General features: G+C 33.8%; 1 protein-coding gene across 2 annotated transcripts in view; it reads left to right on the top strand.

The window, feature by feature from the left end:
* Positions 1–22447, top strand: part of SMC5 (structural maintenance of chromosomes 5) — a 91754-nt gene that overhangs the window by 57952 nt on the left and 11355 nt on the right. For both annotated transcript variants that reach the window (XM_054583035.1, XM_054583034.1), the window contains exons 12-18: positions 4366–4460; positions 5096–5228; positions 7884–8057; positions 8161–8330; positions 10325–10448; positions 10770–10892; positions 21669–21794. In XM_054583035.1, coding sequence (XP_054439010.1) covers positions 4366–4460; positions 5096–5228; positions 7884–8057; positions 8161–8330; positions 10325–10448; positions 10770–10892; positions 21669–21794 — 945 coding nt within the window. The remainder of the gene's footprint in view (positions 1–4365; positions 4461–5095; positions 5229–7883; positions 8058–8160; positions 8331–10324; positions 10449–10769; positions 10893–21668; positions 21795–22447) is intronic.

Raw genomic sequence — 22447 nt, 5'->3', positions numbered from 1 at the left:
TGATACAGTTGATTGGCCATCATTCCACAAAGTGAAAGGTCGCCAGTTCAATTCCCTGTCAGGGCACATGCTTTGTTTGTAGATTTGGTCCCCAGTTTGGGTGCATGCAAGAGGCAATCAGTCGATGTTTCTCTCTCTCTCTTTCTCCCTTTTTTCCCTCTCTAAAAAAAATAAGTAAATATTTTTTTAAAAAATGATCATCCTGTATTTGGCTATAAAACACCACTCACCAAGAATCTAAGCCAATGAAAGGCAGCATGGCTTAGGAGTTAGGAGCCTAGGCTCTTCAGTTAGATTGCCAGGATTTGAATTCTGGCTTTGCTACTAACTTGGGCAAGTTGCCTAAATGTTTTGTGCCTCATTTTCCTCGTCTCTAAAATGGAGATAATACTACCTACTTCAAAAGATTTTTGTGAAGATTCAATCAGTTAATAAGTGAAAAAGTATTTAGATAGTGCTTCTTAGCTATTTCATGTATCGTGTGTATATTGTTATATATCTACTGGGTTGGACAAAAAAGGTTTTTTTTCCCCATAAGATGGCTCTAGTATGCTTAGTTTTCTTTTACTTCACTTGAAACAATTTTGTTAGATTGTATTATGACAGCTGTCATCTCAGTGGGCATGAAAAAAATACTATCAAAATTGGTTAATTTTTATGTAGCCATTTTAATACTGTAGAACAAAATATACAACATTTTCAGCATATTATGCTTTATTAATTTCAAGAAAGGTAAAAAATGCAACTGAAACGCAAAAAAAGATTTGTGCAGTGTATGGAGAAGGTGCTGTGACTGATCGAATGTGTCAATAGTTTGCAAGGTTTCATGCTGGAGATTTCTCACTGGATAATGTTTGACAGTTGGGTAGGCAGTTGAAGTTAATAGCAATCAAATTGAGACATTGAGAACAGTGCACATTATACCATGTGGGAGATAGCCGACATACTCAAAATATCCAGATCAAAGTTACTGGTGAAAATGAGAAATGTGTCTCTTTGACAGAAAAAACTAACACACATTTTGGCCAACCCAATAATATATAGTATATGTTGTTAGCTATGTATGCTAGTATATATTGTCAGTACAATTTCTTTTTCCATTTGCATATGCCTTCTACTTCTTTAAAAGCTCCAGAAAGATTAGGCTTAGATTTTGTTTTGTTTAAACCTTTCTTAGTAAGTCTGTGTGAGGACAGGACCCAGAATCAGCTCATATTTTTCTTGTAGTGTGACAATTAACTTTCCAAAGAGTCTCATCAATAGGACCAGAACTTCCTCTTATATGTATGTTTTTTATGTATTTTTAATTGTAAAATTCATTGAATGTAACTTCCTATAGTTGTATGTACTCAAGTACATCTTTCATCCTTTCAGTGACTTGCAAACCATCTTTACAGTTTTTGCCATTTCATATACTACCATGCACTATCATCACAATTTATAGTACTAGTACTAACTATACTATTATTTAATATTTTTCTTCACTTCTTATTACTCAAAATATTCTGAAGGAAAGTATAATATCACCACAAAATTAAAAAACATAATTTGCATAGCAGTAAAGATATTAGAAACAATGTTAGTAAATTCTAGATCTGTACTGTGTTGCTTACTGAAAGCAGAGAACTTTTTTAAAGGACACAAAGAGTTAAGGACATGCATACAGCATACAATGACTTTCTCCTTGTGGTTTGAAATATTGAAATGGAATTGAAATTATTTTTTTAATGTATACAGTTTTATTTAGGGTAACCACTAAAACAGTAACATTTTACAAACGGAAATGAGCCCTACATGCTAGTGTCATTGATTGAGTGATTCATGGACAACATTTTTTCATCAATATTGTTTAATCTATACCTTTACTCTCTTTTTAATAACTTTTTACTTTGATATAACTTTAAACTTTAAGAAAAGGTAGAAAGAGTATACGTAGAAATTCCGTATACCTTTTACCCAGATTCACTAATTATTTACGTTTTACCATATTTGCTTTATTATTTGTCCGTTGCAAATTACAGTCAGTTTCGCTATAACCCAATATATACATTCCAAAAGTCACTGTGCTATGCAAAACCTTTACTATTGTGAATAATGCCGCAGTGAACATTGGATACGTATATCCTTACGAATAAGTATTTTCAAATTAGATACCCAGAAGAGGATTGCTGGGTGATATAGTAGCTCTATTCTTAATTTTTTGCAGAATCTCCATATGTTTTCCATAGAGGCCGCACCAGTTTACATTCTTACCAACAAAGTAGTTCTCTTTTCTCCACATCCTCTCCAAAACTTTTTATTTCTTGTCTTATTGATAAGTAAGTAGCCCTTCTAAAAGGTGCCCCTTACAGCTAGTAAGGTTGAGCATCTTTTCATACCTTGCTTGGCCACTTGTATGTCTTCTTGGGAAAAGTATCTTTTCAGGTCCTCTGCCCATTTTTTAACTGGATTGTTTGGGTTTTTTTGTTGAGTTGTATAAATTCTTTATATACTTCAGATACTAGCCTCTTATTGGATGTATTTTTTTAAAATAACTTCTCTCAGCTGATTAACCACCTTGTTTTGTTGGTGGTTTCTTTTGCTGTAGCCCCATTTATTTATTTTTGCTTTTTTTCCCTTGCCTTTGGGATTAAGTTCACAAAAACCCTGCTGAGACTGAAGTTAATAAGTTTAGTGCCCATGTTTTCTTCTGTGTATTTTATTTTTTTACATCTTATGTTCAAGTCTCTAATCTATTTGAGGTTAATTTTTGTGTACGGTGACAGAAGTTTCTCTCATTCTTTTGGGATGTGAGGGCGATCTGGCTGCAACATCTGTCACCCCATTGATCGCCAGGGTTGATTCGGTTGATCTGGCTGGCTAGGTAGGTGTCCCCTTCCCTTACTGATCCATGCGCGTCCCTCCCAAAGCTGCACGCTCAGTCAAAGAGGACTACCTTCCCAATTAGAGGAGAGGACCGGTCTTCGGTCAACGGATACGAGTAGCTATGCTCCCCTGCTAGAACCTCCAAACAAACTCTCAAGGTCCATTTGTTCCTGATCTTAAAGAAAAAGCTTTCAGTTTTTCACCATGGAGGATATTACCTGAGGTTTTATCATATATGGTCTCTATTATGCTGAGATACTTTCCTTATATACCCATTTTATTGAGTGCTTTAATCATAAATGGATATTATATCTTGTCAGATGCTTTTTCTGCATCTATTGATATGATCATATGATTTTTATCTTTTATTTTGTTAAATGAGGTTGTATCACATTGATTTGGGTGTGTTGAACCATCCTTTCATTTCTGGAATGAAACCCACTTGATCGTGATGTGTTTTCTTTTTAATGTATTCTTGTATTCAATTTGCTAGTATTTTGTTGGAGCTTTTTCCTTTCATGTGCATCAAAGATATGAGCCTGTAATTTTCTTTTATATTTTCCTTGCTTGGTTTGGGTATCAGGGTAATGTTGACCTCATAAAATGAGTTAGGAAGTATTCCCTCTTCTTCAAATGTTTGGTAGAATTCACCAGTGAAGCCATCTAGTCCTGGAATTCTTTTACTACTTTATTGTGTTTCACTACATTTTCTACTACCTCAGGACAATTTGAAGAGAAATGATAAGATTGGACATCCTTCCTTGTTCCCAGATTTAGAGGGAAAACACTCAGTATTTCACTGTTAAGTACTATGTCTGCTGTATTTTCATCATATGTATGTAAAGATGCCCTTTATCAAGTAGATGAAGTTTCTTTCTATGTCAGAATAAAAATTCTTCAGAATTTTTATCATGAATGGCTATTGAATTTTGTCAACTGTTCTTTCTGCATCTACTGAGATGATCATATGGCTTTTGTACTTTATTCTGTTAATACAGTAAATTAGATTGGTTGATTTTTTTAATGCTACATCAATCTCATGTTCCTGGGATAAACTACTTGGTCATGTATATTGTTCATATACTGCTGGATTCTATTTACTAATATTTTGTTAAGGATTTTTGCACGTGTGTTGATAAGGGATATTAAGTTTTTGTCAGGTTTTGCGGTGAAGTTTATGCTGGTATCATAAAATGACTTGGGAAATGTCCTTTCCTCCTATTTTCTGAAAGAGTTCTGGCATTACTGCGTCCTTAAATGTTTCATAGAATTTATCAGTGAAAATGATAAAAGAAATAGACTCTTTTTGTCAAAACACATAACTACAATATAAAAACATAATTATATCAAGTCACACTAAAAACTTTTAAGAACCACTAAATATCCTATCAGTGTTTGAATTTTTGCTCATCCCATGAATGTCAATAGGAATATGGTAACTTTTAAGAATCACTTTGAGACTAGCTGGTAATTGAATAATATTTTTTTCCTTATATTCAGGTTCGTGATAATAAAAAGTTAAGAGTAAATGCTGTTATTGCTCCTAGGAGTTCATATGCAGACAGAGCACCTTCAAGACCTCTAAATGAACTAAAGTAAGTCTGGAAAATATTATTAGAACTAACTTGTTACCTTTCAAATATTGAGTAATCATTTACCTCTTTAATATATTTTAATTGCCTTTTTGTTACATAAATATGTTATAGGCTGTATTATTTCCTTTTAGGATCTCTACTTCAGTCTAAAATAAAGAAAAATCTAGGCCCAGGAACAGATTATGGTATAGCTAGTACATGATGGTGATATTTAAATCATCAGAACAGTATTGGACTATTTAATTAAAAAGACCAAAATAGTTGGTTATTGGGAAAATAAAATGAAAAATTATCACTTAATAATGCAAAAATAATTTCCAGAAGGACTAAATGGAAAAATTGAAATTATAAAACAGCTATAAGTAAATAACTCTGGATGGAAGTAGACATTTTAAATATGAAACATATGGGAGAAATGACAAAAGAACAGATTAATAGTTTGTAATTGTAAATATATAGTGTATTAAACTTTGATGTGATAATAAATTTCAATATTAATCACTTAATCTTAAGTAATTTTAAAATTTTTAAAGAAAAATGACTCATTTTATGTGTTGTTTATTGGCTACTTGTCACCTGTCAAATTTTTAAATGATATTTTAGGAAGAAAACCTAATAGATGCTTTTCCTTTCAGACAGTATGGGTTTTTCTCTTACCTGCGAGAGTTATTTGATGCACCCGCTCCTGTCATGAGTTACCTCTGCAGCCAGTATCATATTCATGAGGTTCCTGTAGGAACTGAAAGGACCAGAGAAAGAATTGAACGGGTAAGAAAGTACTTAATCAGTAGTTTTGTTAAAATTTCTTAGCTAAAGTCAAGGAAAAATTGTGAGAAATTTAAAGAAGTGTATCTTTCTGTTGCTTTTAACCAAAGGGAAAGTATCTTTTTGTATTTTGTATTCTTCATATAACATAAAACAGGGACTGTTGACTAATACTTTGTGACAGGAGTGAGGTGGAGTTACCTAGAGTAAATAAGTATTAAATTACCCTGCAGGTATTAAGTAAGTTAAAACCTGAAAAGAAATACCTGGTACTCTTACCTGATTCTGCCTTGCTTAATAAACCTATGTTTAAATATTATATTAATGGCTTAATCATTTAAATTCTTGTATTCTGGGTTATCTTTCAGACAAATTATACTTCAGGATGGTAGGCTATGATATAGAAATGTTTTAGTAAAACCTCCCCTTCTTAAAGCTTCCACTTAAGACTACCTCATATGTAAATGACCACCCTCTATAGGATCTCATTTTCCTTACTTAGTATAGCTGCTTAAACTCTTTAACTAATTGTTATTTATTTATTTATTTATTTATTTATTTATTTATTTATTTAATTTATTGGTGTGACATTGGCTAATAAGATCATATAGTTTTCAAGGAACTCTTATTTCTTATATTCTGTTAATATGCCTTAGAATTGTCTTCTTCGAAGTACTCTCCAAGATTCTAAACCACATTTTTTTTTATCACAGGCAGAAACAGGGAAGAAATCTGTTGTAAAACAGGTTTTTCCATAACACCAAGTTGCCATATTTATACCACTTGTAAGCATCTAAGACCCAATTACAGACCTAACTGCTATTGAAAATATTGATATTCAAAATATTAAATTTATTAGAAAATGTGTTTAAATTTTTTAACAACCAGTTTACAGTTATCCCATTGTACCTCTCTTTGGTCTTAAGTCCATGGTGTTTAGAAAAAAGGACAAGACGATCTGCATAGACCAAACCAATTTTTGTTGTAACTTTAGGGTTAGGTAGGGCTATCAGAAGGGGAGGGTAGTAGGAATTCTTTACTATTACAAAAAGACTTTAGAAAATTTGGTGAGGGCTTTTATAATTTTACTTCGGAGCGGAAAAGAATAATCACTGCACTTAGGAGATTCTTTTACTTTTTGAAGAGTACTTCAAGTTGAATTAATTTTATGTACTTTTATTTCTTAACATTTTGTTTAAGTCATTTAAAGAACTTTAACCCTACTGGTTGTAATAGAGAAATAGCATTGGAATTCAAATAATTTACATTAATGGTAAAATTAAATTTTATGTTCCACTTCATCTCTTTCAAAGTAATTTTCATTAACCTTAACCTCTGATTCTATATGGGTGATGATATTTTTAAAATCCTTTAACACACTGATGTTTCTTATACTTTATTGTTTCAATGTCCAATTCAGTACTATATTGTATATAAATATCTCTAAATTTTGATGAGATGCTTCTCAGACATGTGAATATACAGTAAAGCCAAGTCAGGAAGTATTTCAAACACTTGTAAAGTCCCTGACATTATCTTGGCTGTTTTTCAGAAGATACAAACCTTTGTTGAGGAAGCTTTCTGTCTTTATGTCTGCAATTCTTTCCATGTCTAGATAATGACAATAATAGCTATATTTCTTCGTTAGACTAGAAATACATTTTTTAGTGTAAGTTTTGCTCTATTATTAAATTGTAACATTTTAGGTTCTCTAATAACGATTATAACTTATTTATGGAAGTGTTCTCTCCCTAATATCTACGGTTCCCCTTTGGTTTAATTGTCTTCTGATGCTCTCGATGTCCTTTTTGGTGGGAGTGCTTTTCCCTCACCATTTCTGTCAGTTCGAATCCCATTTACAACTTATTTTCATGAAACTTAGGTAACCCCTTGTAGGCTTCCCCTTCATTCCAATTTATTCAGCAATTAGGGATGCCACTTAATAAAATTTGCTGAAATATGTCTTCTCTCTTCACTTAGACTGTAAACTTCTGGAGAGAAACAAACCATAAGAGTATTGGTAATAAACCTTTAAAGAATAGGAAAATCTGCATTACAGCAGCTTATTCTTTATTAGCTCTATTTCTGTATATTTATAATGTTACGGCATTTAGAGTGTACTTTATGAACCTCCTTGTATCAGTTCTTGAGAGACAAGATCCCCCCAAAATGCAAAAAAAGTGTCTGAAATCCTTGAAAAGTGTTTTCACTAAGTATTCTCTCAAATATACAGGAACTGAATATAAGATTATGTATCTTTGAATAGTGTAATTGAGTGGAAAGGAAAGTAAATGACTTACTTGAAATAGTACAGTTCACTGTAATGGATCCCTGGGTCCTGGTATATTTTTCTGTAGATACAACAAAGCTTCAAAAGTACACTGAGCTGGGAGATATTGTACAGCAAAGTAGAATATAGCTAACTTTGCTAGTTGTTTTGATTTCCTCCTAATTTCCTAAGTTGTTATTTAAAATAATAACCTGAAATGTTTATAACCTGAAAGTAATCAATGATGTCATTGTATAATTTTTAAAAATGAACATATAGCTACTGTATTTTTATCTTCTAAAATTCACTTGATCTGTATTTTTAATTCTTAGTCCTTTTAAATATATCGTAATTATTAGATGGACACTGATACTTATTTTGTGCTGTAGGTAATACAAGAAACTCGATTAAAGCAAATGTACACAGCAGAAGAAAAGTATGTGGTGAAAACTTCTTTTTATTCAAATAAAGTTATTTCTAGTAATACATCCCTAAAAGTAGCCCAGTTTCTCACAGTCACTGTGGATCTAGAGCAAAGAAGACACCTGGAAGAACATCTAAAGGTTGGATTTTTTTTTATTTCATATTAAAAAAAATATTAACTGGATTTATAATACTCTAACTAGAACTTTTAAAAATATATTAACAATTTTGAATATCCCATAGGAAATTAATAGAAAATTGCAAGCAGTGGAATCAGGGTTGATTGCCTTACGTGAGACAAACAAACAGCTCGAACACAAAGATAATGAACTTAGACAAAAGAAGAAGGAGCTTCTTGAAAGAAAAACCAAGAAAAGACAACTGGAACAAAAAATTAGTTCCAAACTAGGAAGGTATTTTGCATCCACTTTTGTGGGTTGTGGGCTAGGGGCACAAAGCACTATGGGGAAAATATTAGTTTACTCTGGACTGATAGATTCCCACAAGTACATGTTGTAATAATTTCTCTCTCAAACTTTAATTTTACTCCTGGAGTAAAGAACATTGGCTTCTAGTTTCAAGGTTTTTACCATATCCTACCATGTCATAGCTTGGATTTTTTTTTTTTTTTGTCTTTTTTTAAATTATTCTTTTATGCTTCTTGCCAATAGAATAAAGATAGATTTTAATGATATTATCAGCCTTTAATAATCAATAACTGCTCATTGCCTTGAGTAAGGTGTAAGTTGCCTTGGGTAAGATGTAAGTTTACCTAATACAGTGTGTGTTTGTAAACACATAAATTGAGTTGTTTGAGACACATTAAGAAAATTTATTTTTTTTAAAGCAAGCAGTCATTAACTTTTATTTCAAAAGTTAATAATATACCATGGTGCTTAAGGCAAGGTGTCTCTATGTAGTCTAACTGCCTAGAATTTTTTTTTAAATTTGAGCCTTTTCCAGCTTTAACTCTTTGCTTCATTCCTATCTTTAATCATCTGCAAACACTTAACCTTTAATCTGAAGCTACCATATTGGACTGTTGTATTGTCTAAAACTAAACTTCCTTGCTCTGGCTGGTGTGGCTCAATGGATTAAGTGCCAGCCTGCAAACCAAAAGGTCACCTGTTTGGTTCCCAGTCTGACCACAGGCCTGGGTTGCAGGCCAGGTCCCCAGTTGGAGGTGTGCAAGAGGCAACCAACTGATATGTATCTCTTGAACATTGATGGTTCTCTCCCTCTCTTTCTCCCTTCCTTCCCCTCTAAAAATTACTTAATTAATTAAAAAAATAAAATGAACTTTCTCTTCATTAAGTAATGTTTATTTTTGTAATGAAATGACCTTTCATACCCATTATCAGCTCTCTGTCTCATATATATACTTAAGTACTTTTGAATACTACACTGGTGACCTGGATAGTGGTCTCCCTGACTAGTCCCCTCTTTTTTCAGTGCCTCCAGATTATTTTTGTTAAATTTATCTTCTTTTCATGTTCCTGCCCCCATTCAAGAATATCTGTTGTGGTTTCCTGCCATTACCACATAAAATTGACTTAAATACTACTCTTTCCTTAGACTGGCTTTTAAGTTTTTCAAAATCTTATTTCACTCAGCCCATTCCAACTCACCTCCCTACCGGCCCCCAACACTGTCTTCCATGTATTATTCAGTCCACTCTATAACTCCATTGAACTGGTTCTTTTTTGTTGATTATTGCTCCCATCCTTTGTTCTTGCTTTATTCCCTGATGGCAGCATAGTGTAATGAAAAGAACTTTGGTGCTAAATACAGTATACCACTTAATATCTGTGATCTTAGGTAACTTAATTAACTTCAGAGCCTTAGTTACTTCACCTTAAAGAGCAAAGTATTAACTTTTAGGATTGTTGTATTAGTCTTTTTTATTTTATTATATTATTATTATTATTATTATTATTATTTTGCCTATTAAATCCCCTTAGTAAAGCTCCTTAAGGGAAGAGACTATGTTTATAAACAATATTAATAACAAGAGTAACAACTTATATGTATCCATCAGTTATGGGCCAGGCACCATACTAAGTGTGTTATGTAGTTTACATCTTCACCACAGCTGTATAGGAAACTAAAGCCCAGATGAGTAACTTCTTCAGTGTTATACTGTTCATCAGTGGTAAAGAACAAATTCAGATCCATCTCTGTGATTCCAGATACCATTAGCACTAGCATTACCTAGATTACACTGAGCACATAATATATGTCAACAAATACTTTCTGATCCTGAATAGTTGCATAAGATGATTATTTAATCTAGAAGCTATCGGTTTATACATCCTTGTAGCATTGCTAAATAGCCCATAAAATAGTGAGGGACCTAGGATTTGGGCTCAGTCCTTGTGTATAACTTTGATTTATACATTTCATACAGTTTAAAGCTGATGGAACAGGATACTTGCAACCTTGAAGAGGAAGAGCGAAAAACAAGTACCAAAATTAAAGAAATAAATGTTCAAAAAGCAAAACTTGTTACCGAGTTAACTAACCTAATAAAGGTAAGGCATTTTCCTAATTTTAGTCATACTTTTTATATAACAGGTAGCTGAGACTATGTAGTAAAATCTTACTGAGAGATTTTTATCAATAATTTTAACTTGCATTATTATTTGACATTTTTTTATTATAGGTAAAATTAATTAAAAGCAGTCATTAGACTAAGTTATTTTATTCCCAATGACTCAGTAAATTCAAAGGAAAACTAAGTTCTTTTGTAAGAAATAGTTATAAAAATAATGAGAAAGTTATCAGCAATATTAGAAGGAAATTTATTATTTTTCTTAAATGTAAAATAAATTCTTATGGGTTTTTGTTCCTAGATTTGCACTTCTTTGCATATACAAAAAGTAGATTTAATTCTTCAAAATACTACAGTGATCTCTGAAAAGAACAAATTAGAATCAGATTATGTGGCTGCGTCATCACAACTACGTCTCAAAGAGGTAAAATATTTGCTTTTTTTTTTAAGATTTTATTTATTTTATTTTTATAAAGAGGAGAGTGAAGGGAGAAAGAGAGAGAGAGAAACATCAATTGTGTGGTTGCTTCCCATGCGCTCCTTACTAGGGAACTGGCCCGCAACCCAGGCATGTGCCCTGACTAGGAATCAAACCAGCGACCCTTTGGTTCGCAGCCTACTGAGCCACACCAGCCTGGGCATGCTTTTGTTTTTTCATTTTGCGGTTCTAGTCTCAGACCTGTTTGAAAATAATATATATTGTTATTTGCAGTATGCAGTTTGTTGCTGTTTAATTTATAAATTGAATTCATTCTGCTAGATAAGAAAGCAAATACTTTATACTGTGCATTTTGTTATTTGATTAGGGGATGAGGTGGTAATTAAAAAAGAGAAATCAAAATATCTGATTTAGTCACTTGAAAACTAAAGTCTCCTGTCTGCTTTCTTATTAACTCAAATTATAGTCATTACTATTACAAAGCAGCTTTAATACAGTTTGTACATTTCTTAGAGTACACTGCAGATGAGTGCTAATCAACACTAAGAGTGTTGTATACCAGTAATCTTGGCAATTTAATCTTCTGTAAGCATCTATCTGTGAAATGGTGATAAATACTGAAATAGTGTGCAGGAGAGGAACTGCGATATATGTACTCAGTTAACTTAAACCAGAAAGAAAAGCTGGCGACAAAATGATAGTGACCCAGCAGTTTTTGAGTCTCAAATCCTTTACCAAAATTAGAAGAGCAACTAGTGTAACATAGCAACAACAAACCCATGGGCAATATATACAACAAAGCTAAGTTTCAAGGTACCCCTATTTGTGTTCTAAGGTATATTCTCACACTAACCACCCAAAGTTAGCATCCGACTGTGCAAGTTAAGGACACAGTCCCCAACAAGTCTGCCCTTTAGACACCAGTTACAAGTTCAGGGGTTCTCAGGCCATCTGCACACCTGACCAATTTGCTACAAATTGGAGGGATCCCATGACCTCAGGTTCAGTAATTCACTAGAATGACTCACAGAATTCAAGAAAATCCCATACTTACGATTACAGTTTTATTATGAAGGGTACAAATCACTATTAGTCAAATGAAGAGAGATATAGGGTGAGACAAACTTAGCAAAAGCTAAATGAAACTAATAAACCTCACTTTGTTTTGACTTTAGCAATATAACCTCACAGAAGAAAAAGTATTCCAATTGACTTTAAAACACAGACATTTGATATTAAGGACAAAAAGAACTGCAAAAAATTTTGTACTATTTTCATTTATACTGTTAATCATTTGTAATGTTTTTCTGAAAATATTACATTATAGGATAAAGCAAATAAGGGATTATGTTCATGTCATTAGGATTTCCACCATAAGGGAATAGAGACTCAGATATAAAACAAAGGAGTACTAAAAACCTTAAAGTATTTAATTTGAGTTAATAAACTCAGTGTATTTTCTCCAAAAGAAAAAACAAATCCTACATTTGTCTATTGAAAAGACCCAGATTTTGGCCTCTAAGTACTATTTGGCACTAAAATTGGCCATTGGAGAAATGGCTCACTCCCAAGCAGGGAAAGATATGTGTGAGATTAACCTCAGTTATATTGTCATACCAGAAAGCGAAGAAGTTACTAAAGACAACTTGACTCAGGAACTAACATGAAGAATCTCCTATTGGCCATCGGTGAAGTGATAATATATTGAAACACATCAAAATATCTTAATCTATGAATTCATAATGATACTTAAAAAAACAAATTGGCCACCTTTGGAGGATATTAGGGAGCCAGCTCATTTTGAAAAATGGCAAAGAATCTAGCATTTATTCTTTCTTTCCTATGTGAACTGTTATTTAGGATAAACAAAAAATAATGAGGGGAACTTTCTCTTTACCAGAAATAAATTATGAAAGGAAATTTCTCTTTATGGAAGTAATTCAGATAATAAATGCAGAAGGAATTGTTGTATTAGAATATTAACACTTTGTAGCTGCTGATGAATCAGTGGATCACATTAGCTTCAAACATCATAAAAAAGACAGATATTTATGTGTATCCTGATGGAAGGACAGAACACCACCTATGAAATAATGTTGTTGAAAATTAAATTTCAATTTGACTAAATCTCTAGAATGGGGCTTCTCAGCCTCAGCACCATCAACATTTTGGGCTGGGTAATTTTTTGTGTGGGGTTCTGTCCTTTATATATTGTAGGATGTTTAGCAGTATCCCTGGTCTCTACTAGCAAGGTACCAGTATTACACCTTCCCCCAATGCTGGTTATGACAACTAAAAATGTCTCCGGACATTGCCCATTGTACCCAAGGGAGCAAAAATGCTCCCATTTCAGAACCACTTCTGTAAAAATTACCAGTTCTCAGGAAATACAGTGAATTTAGCAAGGTTGCAGGAGATAAATTCAATATACAGAAATCAATTGTGGCTGCATATATTAACAATGAATAATTGGAAATTGAAATTCTAAAACAATACTGTATATAATTGCATCAAAAATATGAAATACTTAGAAATATATGTACAAGACCTGTATACTGAAAACTATAAAACTTTGCTAACGAAAGTTAAAATAGGAAAAAATCAAGATGGCAGAGGAGTGAATGGAAGTCACACTGACCTCCTCCCAGGACCAATCTGGAATTAAAACTAAATTGTGGAGAAATCACCCAGAACAAAAAACTGAACAATAGCGAGAGAGGAGCCTTTAACTTCGGACAGACAGAAGAATCAGCTTTAGCACAACCTGACTGGTAAGGAGTGCGGTAGAGACTTGAGGAGGTAGGCAGGGCGCCCACGAGCAGTAGCACCAGGAGGATATTGAAATGGCCAGTTGGATCCCCCTGAGAAGAGCGAGGTCTAAACCATAAGTGGGGATCTCCAGCCTACAGCACCAGAGCCCAAAATGTACTCAGATAACAACCAGCTACAAAAAGCAGCAGGGGTGCTCTCTGCCAGAAACAGGCGGCTGGAGACAAAAAGAGCCTTTTAAAGGGCCAACGTATAAATTTTTATTTGCAGCCACTTACCCTGGTCTCCATCCAAGGCGGAGGCAGAGTGGACTAGAGATGCTTGAGAAGAGACTGGGGAAGGAGGCTTTGGGGAGAAAACTGAGAGAGTAATTGGTGGGATCATGGTGCTGACTCCTCCCCCATATGGCAGCAGCTGTCTGGCTCAGGCAGACCACTCCCCTGAGCAGCAGCAGCGTGAGAGGACCCAACAACCCTGCCCCCATGAGGGACTCTGCCCCACCCTGTGCTGTCTAAGCATGACTACTGAGTGTAGAGTGACTAGATTAACAACTGAAGGAGACAGCTACAGACAGTAGATTCCTGGAAGTCTCAAACAGTCTGCCTAAGGTCAGGCTGGGCCAATATCTGACACCATCCAAGGCAGATCCAGAAAGAAAAAGCAGTGGTCTCCTACCATAGAAGTTCACACCACAATGTCAGGAAATACAGACAGATCAATTTAAGAAGCAGAAGCAAAAAAAAAGAGTCTCACAAATAATGGGAAGACAAAGAAACACCCTCCAATAGAAGGGAAAGGAGGAATCCCCAGAAAGAGAACTAAAGGAAATAGAGGCAAGTAAACTATCAGATACTGAGTTCCATACAATGGTTGTAAGGAAGCTCAATGAGCTCAGTGAGCTCAGAGAGAATTACAAAAAACTACAGGGAAACTACAAGGAACTTACTGCAAACTTTATCAGCATGAAAAAGGACATAGAAACTATCAATAAGAGATGAGAGGAAATGAAGCATACAACTTCTGAATTGAAGAATACAGTAGAAGGAATCAAAAGCAGGCTAGATGAAACAGGATTGAATCAGCAAGCTGGAGAAAAAGGTAGAAAAAAGCTCCCAGAAAGAACAAGAAAATGAAAAAAGACTCAACAAAAATGAAGAGGCATTTTGGAAAATGCAGGACAACCTGAAACATAATAATATCTGTATAATAGGGACACCAGAAGGAGGAGAAGAGAAGGGTCTAGAGAACCTGTTTGAAAAAGTCATGATGGAAAACTTCCCTAATTGGAGGAGAGAATAAGTTGCACATGTCCAGGAAGCACAGAGAGTCCCATTCAAGACCAACCCAGTGAGGCCCATTCCAAGACACGTCATAATTAAAATGTCAAATATTAAAGGCAAAGAGAGAAACTTAAAGGCAGCAAGGGAGAAATAGGTAGTAACATACAAGGGAGCCCTGATTGGATTAGCATCTGACTTCCCAACAGAAACACTACAAGCCGGGCGGGACTGGCAAGAAATACTCCAGGTAATGAAAAGCAAAGGCCTGCAACCAAGACTGCTCTACCCAGCAAGGCTCTCATTTAAAATGGAAGGTGAAATAAGGAGTTTCCCAGACAAAAGAATACTAAACGAATACACCTCCACCAAACCAGCATTGCAAGATATGCTAAAGGGACTGCTTTAAGAAGATGAAGAAAAAGAGTCTATGAATACCCAGTTCCTTTCAGTCACCAATACTTGATAATTAATCTGATAGTGACAATGATGATGTGTTATTTTAATTGTTCCTTTATTATTTGTTGAAACTAAACCTGTTTTTGTATATTTCTTGCATATTTCTATTCTTTTTAAAAAGCTTTAAATGACTTTTTGGTATTCTTTATCCATTTTTTTTTCGACTAAATGTTTATGAAACTTTTTTTCCTAAAAAAAAAACAAAATAACCATTAACCCTTTTTTAAATGTGTTGCAAATACTTTCTTATTCTATTACATGTCCTTTAACTTTTTTTATATGTATATTACTATATAGTCTTAAATGTTTAATATCATATTGTCAATATTTTACTTTGTAGCTTCTGGGTTTGAACATTTTACTTAAGGGTAAGAAAAAAGTTATTTTGTATTTTCTCTGAAAACTCCTTAGATTTTACATATTGATTTTTAACTCACCTGCATATTTTTTGTATAATGTGCGAAATAGGGCTCTAGATTTGTTTTATTTCAAGTGCTAGTGGTCCATGCACCTTATTTGTTGAATAAGCCTTATTTTCCGCATTGATTTGAAATACCAATTTAACCATATATTACATTGTTATACAGATACATTGGTTTCTAGAATGCTCATTTCATTGATCTACTTGATTATTTTTGTGCTGGTGTCATGTTTTAATTGCTGAAACTGTAATGGATTTAAATTCTTTAATATTTTATCATGGATTTTGATATTTATAAATAAAGCAATCTGAATTTTTTAAAAAAACTTAAAATAGGATTTAAGTAAATGGAGAGATTGATTGTGTTCATAAAGAAAAGATTCAGGACTTGTTTAAATGTCAATTCCCTCCCAAATCCAGAAATTCATTAAAATTCCCAGTAGGGCTTTTAGTTTTTAGAAAATGGTAAACTTGTCCTAAAATGCAGTAGATTTAGAAAAACTGAAAAAGCAATTTGAATGACAATACCTAATTTTAAGACTTATTATAAAACTACAATAATGAAGACATTATTGTATTGCTGTAAAAATAGACATGGATCAGTTAAATAGAATAGAGAATCCAAAAATGGATTCACGTATATACTGTCAGTTGTTGTTTTGCAAAGATACTAAGGCAACTCAATGGAGGAAGAATAACCTAACAACAGCACTGGAATAATTGAATAGTCATATGCAAAAAATGAACCATAATCCTTACCTCAGCACGTATGTACAAATGGGTCAGAGACTTAAATGTAAGAATTAAACCTATAAAACTTAAGAAAACATAAGAGAAAATGTTAGTGACCTTAGAGTTGGCAAAGTAGAACACAGAAGGAATCAGAGGTTGTATGGTATCAAAATTTAAAACTTGCACAACTTTAATAGATACTATAAAGAAAAGGCAGACTACTAATTGGGAGAATATATTTGTAAAACATACACTGGGCAAATGACTTGTATCTAGACAAAGAGCTATTACTGTGTAACCTAAGGTCAATTTATGTAAAGTTCCCTGCAAGCTAAAAATACTTATGGCATTTTTAAAGGGTTAAAATAGAAGAACATATGACAGGCTGTAAGTGGACCTCAAACCCTAAAATATTTACTTACTGACTCTGTATAGAAAAAGTTTGCTAACTTGTGATGGATACTGTAAAAAGAACTCTTAAAATTACCAATACAAAGGACAAATAACCCAATCCAAAAAATGGGCAAAACATACAGTCTTCCCTAAAGAAAGTAAACAGATAGCAAATCAGCACATGAAAGATTCCCAGTCTTACTAGTGGGAAGTGTGAATTAAAGCCATAGTAATGAAGTACCAACACAGACCCACTAGAATGACTAAAATTTTCACACTGAGGACACCAAAGTGCTGGTAATGATGTGGAGCAACTGGAACTCACATACATTACTGGTAGAGATTTAAAGTATATAATCGTTTTGGAAAACCATTGGAAAGATTCTTAAATGCTAAGCATATACCTGTCATATAATCCAGCCAGTCCTCTCCTAGTATTTACCTAAGAGAAATGACAGCCTATGTGCATGAAAGACTGGTACACAAATATGTAGCAGCCTCCTTTGTAATAACCGAAAACCACAAACAAATGTCTGGCAACAGTTAAATGAGTAAACAAATTACATGTATCCGCGACAGACTAACTCAGCCATGAAAAGGAATGGATTACTTATATACAAAACATGATGAATCTCAGTTATATTGAGGGAAGGAATCCAGACTAAAAACTGATTCTATTTATATGAAATTCTGCAAACTGCAGAATACCTAGTGACAGAAATAAATCAGTGGTTGTCTAGGTAGGTACAGGGAATGGATTATAGAGAGTAAAGCTGCTGAAGGTGATAAAATGTTCATTATCTTGGTAGTGATGGTTCCATTGGTGTTGTATATGTTTGTCAGAATTCATCAAGTTTATACACTTTAAAAATCTGTATATGCACATTTTTATGCATCAGTTATACTTCAGAACTGAAAGAGTTTTAAGAAAAAACTTACATTAGGATTTTTATCGTTTGTTTCATTGAGGTCTTTTATATTTTTAAATACGAAATTTTAATTATCTATAAGGATAGGAAGAGTAACATAACATCCATGTGTCCACTATTCCTGTTAAAGAAATATTATACTTTGCCATATTTGTTGCAGATTTTTAAAACTTTTCATGTATTCAAAGTCCCCTTGTACCCTTCACCATCCATTCTTCTACTTTCTCAGATTTACTACCGTGATATGTATGTGATTCACTTTGCACTTTCCACAAGCATACCTGATGTGTAAAAGTGAACTTTTAGTAATATCTTTTGTGGAAAGAGTCATTAGAGGGTAAGTTTTAGGAAATAGAGATGTAGAATTGCACAGATGAATGGAAAGATTCAAAGAAAGTGGAATAGAAGCTTCATTATTCTGAAGCCATCTTCAAACTCTATGGCTTCCTGAAAAAGCTTATGGCTAGGAAAAAACTGGAGAAGCGGGGGGGGCGGGGGGGGAAGAACTTTGCTTGCAAATAAGCATATTAGAGTAGGCAAGCACAAACACACCTAGCCAAAGGGAGCTCAGGGTCAGGTTTGATATGCTAGAATTAGTTCACTTTTAGCAAAGCTCAAGGTGTGGAAGACGGAAGGTTCCTTCCCTCATTCCTCCCCACCAAGAAATAAGGGAAGTAGAGGAGAAAGGCCATACGAGTAGCAGTAGTCATTCTGAACACAGGATGGAGCAAAAGTAGGTTTACAGTTGTTTGGGTGGAAAATAATACAATATTTAATGATAGTATAAGAATAAACCGGTGTTTTTCATAGAACTGTAAACCTACTTTTACCACACCATACACACACACACACACACACACATTTTCCTTTAATATTTGTATTAAAGGAAAAGTATAGATTTACATCAGGATCAATATAAGTTACAAGAATTAGAAATTAATGTGTTTGTTTATCCTAATACTAAATTTAGAAATTCTTTGCTTTCATCTAGCATTCTCTGCCTACCTGCTTAGCACTCGCCCTGACCCCGCAAAAAAAAACAAACCACATTCCAGAGACATATTTTAAATGAGATACATTGAGGGGGGGCGTATTTAACAAGTAAAGAGTACTGTTGCCATTACTTCATTGTTTACTATTAGATTGAAACAGAATTTGTAATCTTATCATTTAAAAAGCCAGTTAAGACCAGATTTATAAATTTCAAATTTGACATTAAAATTTGAAGTTATAAAAAAAGAATGATTAAATACTTTTCATATTTGTAAAATATGTATTCTATCTTATACATATTAAAACTTATAGGTAGCATTTTAATTTGAGACCATTTAAATTGGAATGAAATGTGGTGCCTGTATTTGTATTAAAGGAAAATGGAGGAAGAAATGTTCTAATTTACAGCTAGTGTTTTAGTAAAAGTTCAGGTTACCTAGAACTTAGTTTGGTTCCTTTAACATAGAAATTGATTTTCAGTCTGTTTACTCTTACTTTAATAAGTTGTTAAATTGAATAATTACTGTGTTAAATATTTTCATGTGTAGATGCTATTTAATAAACTGTGAACAATTCTTATATCTTCCACTAGAGGGCCTTCTTAGAGAAGCTTTTGCTTGTTTAATGTCAAGTTAAAAGAATTTCAGAGAAAAGATAATACTTAGTAATTTCTCTCAGAAGATATACCTACTAATCTTTTCTGATCTGTTGGTGGGCAATATTTTGGAAAGTTGCTCTTTTCTCCCCTCATGTCTTACATAAATGAAGTGTTTCTATTGTCTATTAACTATTAAAGGCTAGCCTTTAAACAGAAATGTAGATACAGCTTTTTTCAGTAGCCTAATTCTACAACATTATCTTACATTGTTGTATACCCCTTTTCTTTCCTTTCCTCACCATCCCCTTCAAAAATATCTGAACAACAGTTACGGTGGTGAGGGAAACAGATGTGATATATAGAAAGAACATCTTCTCTGGTAGACTTTATGACACATATGCCACCAAGCAGAAGGAAATTATTGAATGAAATTTTACCCTCCTAAACACAGATCCCCAAATATTCAACTCACAGACATTTCATTTAGCAAGGTCCAGAGGAGTAGGAAGCAGGAATAGAAGACTTTGGGAATGTTTAGTTTCTATCTAGCTGTTCCTTGTTTTACTTTTGCCTGAGTGTGATGGGCTCTAGAGAGTAGTGTAGGGGTGACTGGGAGTCTTTAACATTTTCTTTTATTTCTCCCAGGGTTTAGGGACTAAGAAATTCATTCAAGGAAACCACAGTACTAAGTAGTTAATTTAAAGGCTTGCTTGTATTTTCATTTCAGCCTAGTACATATCCTTTTCCTTTTTGTAACATTTGTCTTGGTTTAGTTTATTTGCTATCAAAATTGTATGCACAAACAAAAATCACCAAGGACCTTCTTAATAATACAAATGTCCAGGCCTCAGCCCCAAAGAACTTAATCATATGGATCCGGCATGTGGTTGGGATATCAATACTATTTTAACAATCTTAACTACCACATCCATCCACCCCAGGTATTTTTTTGTGCAGACCAAAGTTAGAGGTGTAATAGAAAGAGCAAGCTGTAGCTGTCTTCTTAGGCACTTGCTCACCTACTATTTCCATAACTAAGATTTGCAAGCCATATCTAGAAAAGGAGATAATATATTTCTTTTAGATTGTTACAATGATTAGATTAATTAACATATAAGATAGTGATTATAACAAAGGTTGGCCCACGGAAGGCATTCCACGAAGCCCTCCTCATTACACATGAAACATTTGCCTTCTGGCTCTTGACCACCTTGCCACTCTGATCTTTTACATCCTTAATGCTCCTACTACACAGGTTAGATCTTGCTGCATGAATAAGTGGGTCTTTGAGACTTCCATTCCTTTGCATGTGTCATCACCTATCCTGGGAATGCTTTCTGCTGTTTTCTCTGTAGTAAAGTCTTACTCTTTGTTCAAGACCATTCGCTTGTCCTAGCTTCTGTGACCACTCTGGCCTTCCTGCCCACGCTTCCCCTACCACACACACACTCTTTTTCCTTTCCTCTCTTCAGTCCTCTCCCGCTGAGAGGCATGAGTTCTGTAAGTAGGCGTAGATGTGAATCCTGACAGCCTCTAACTAAATGTGTGAGTTTGGACAAGTTGCTTTAATTCCTTTCCGTTGTTTTTTTTTAATATGCAAAGTGGGAACAATATTACTGTTCAGTGTCCTAAGATAAGGGAATAATGTGCATGAAGCACCTAGCATATAAGCTTTCAATAAATAACAGCTGTCTCTTTTATGATGATTTTATGTATCTTTTTACTTACCTCTCTATGATCAGTACATAATAAAAACTGGCATTTAATAGGTTCTCCATAATTATTTGGTGAAGAAACGAATGTGTCCATGAATAAATAACTACATGAAAGGCACTTGAAAAACTATTAAACACTATTTAAAGGTTCTACTTCATTTGAGTGCTGAGTTTTCTGATATGAGGACTACATACTGTGTATTTCATTTTTTATTTGAATAAAATTTTATATGTAGCTAAATTAAACACTTTTAGGTGTTTAGGAAAAGGAAAATTAAATTTAAATGTGAAAGCTCTTAAAAGTTTAAGTTCACATTTAACCTTTACAAGAAAAGAAGTCATGATTTGAGATACGGTTTCCAAATGATTTGCTTATCACAATCAAATTTAGTAATTTGGTATGTATTATAATGTGGTAGTTTAATAAAATAGCCCTCTGTTCAAATTTCCAAAATATTTCTTTTTCTTGTAATAGCAACATTTCATTGAGTTGGATGAAAATAGACAGAGATTATTGCAGAAATGCAAGGAACTTATGAGGAGAGCTAGGCAAGTATGTAACCTCGGTGCCGAGCAGACCGTTCCTCAGGAATATCAGACAGTAAGTATAAAAAGTATATAATGCCACAAGTTAACATTATTTGTAAGCTTAAAATGTATTAGGCATTGTAATGGGCCATGAAAAACATGATGTGCCATAAAAAATAAAAGACTTTCCCCCAATTTTTGTAACTATGTAATTTTGCTTAACAGATTTCTCTGCTGTACTCAGACTTGCACCAGTCATGTTGCTCAATATCAAAGTTATTAAAACATAGGTACCATGTTGCAAAATTACTAGCACCATAACGTTCATTCTTCCAATAAAAGATTCCACCCCCCCCCAACCACCTCTAAGGGGAGGGGTTGAGAATGGGATGTACTTTATCATGGTAACATAGTACCAGTAATTGGAATATAAGAAATAGTAAGTAGAGGTGGTATTTAGAAAAACAGGGAAAATGAAAATGTTTTCCTGGATAGTAGGGTTTCTATTTGGAGCTCAGTGGGAGTTTAATCTTTAGAGTTAACATTTGTTGGTAAGAAAAGGAGAAAAGAACCTTTTCTTTTTTCCATTATATTTTATATGCTGACATATCTATCATTCAGTTAGTAAAATGAGGAGATGCTGCCCTTTAGTCCAATTTCCACCATTAATTATATAGCCCTGTGACCCTAAACTTTATCTGACAAGGAAAAAAACCTTGCCTGTAT

Source organism: Pteronotus mesoamericanus, unplaced genomic scaffold (genome assembly GCF_021234165.1).
Source record: "Pteronotus mesoamericanus isolate MK-2021 breed Mesoamerican mustached bat unplaced genomic scaffold, CSHL_Meso_final contig_73, whole genome shotgun sequence".
Lineage (NCBI taxonomy): Eukaryota > Metazoa > Chordata > Mammalia > Chiroptera > Mormoopidae > Pteronotus > Pteronotus mesoamericanus.
The sequence above is the reverse complement of the archived record's forward strand: the minus strand, read 5'-3'. Positions and strand labels throughout refer to the sequence as shown.